The following is a 259-nucleotide window of genomic DNA, read 5'->3' as shown; positions in this document are numbered from 1 at the left end:
GTCCCGTCCCGTCCATCCCCATCCCTGCTGTACATTGCAGAAGCCACAATCAAGATTCAAACGCAGCCAAAACCATTATTGGTCAATATTTGACCCTTTCTGAACTCTTTTGTAAGCAGACTCTGGAGGAAGGGGCTTTCTGCTCAGAGCTGCTGCCAGCAGTCGACCTAAAGACCGTTTTTATTAAAAAAAAGGAAAAAAAAAGGAAAAAAAAAAAAACAAACCAACCCACAAAATGAAACCCTCCACAAGCTGCTGC

The 259-nt window shown here is 43.6% G+C and overlaps 1 protein-coding gene across 1 annotated transcript in view; it reads left to right on the top strand.

Annotated features, from left to right (window-relative positions):
- TCF7L1 (transcription factor 7-like 1 (T-cell specific, HMG-box)) overlaps positions 1–239 on the top strand; it is an 11,700-nt gene extending 11,461 nt beyond the window's left edge. Inside the window, exon 9 of the mRNA XM_009883456.1 lies at positions 195–239. Coding sequence (XP_009881758.1) covers positions 195–239 — 45 coding nt within the window. The remainder of the gene's footprint in view (positions 1–194) is intronic.
- Positions 240–259: the final 20 nt, after the last annotated feature.

This window comes from Charadrius vociferus, unplaced genomic scaffold (assembly GCF_000708025.1).
Source record: "Charadrius vociferus isolate BGI_N301 unplaced genomic scaffold, ASM70802v2 scaffold1084, whole genome shotgun sequence".
NCBI lineage: Eukaryota > Metazoa > Chordata > Aves > Charadriiformes > Charadriidae > Charadrius > Charadrius vociferus.
This window is presented reverse-complemented; position numbering and strand designations above follow the sequence as displayed.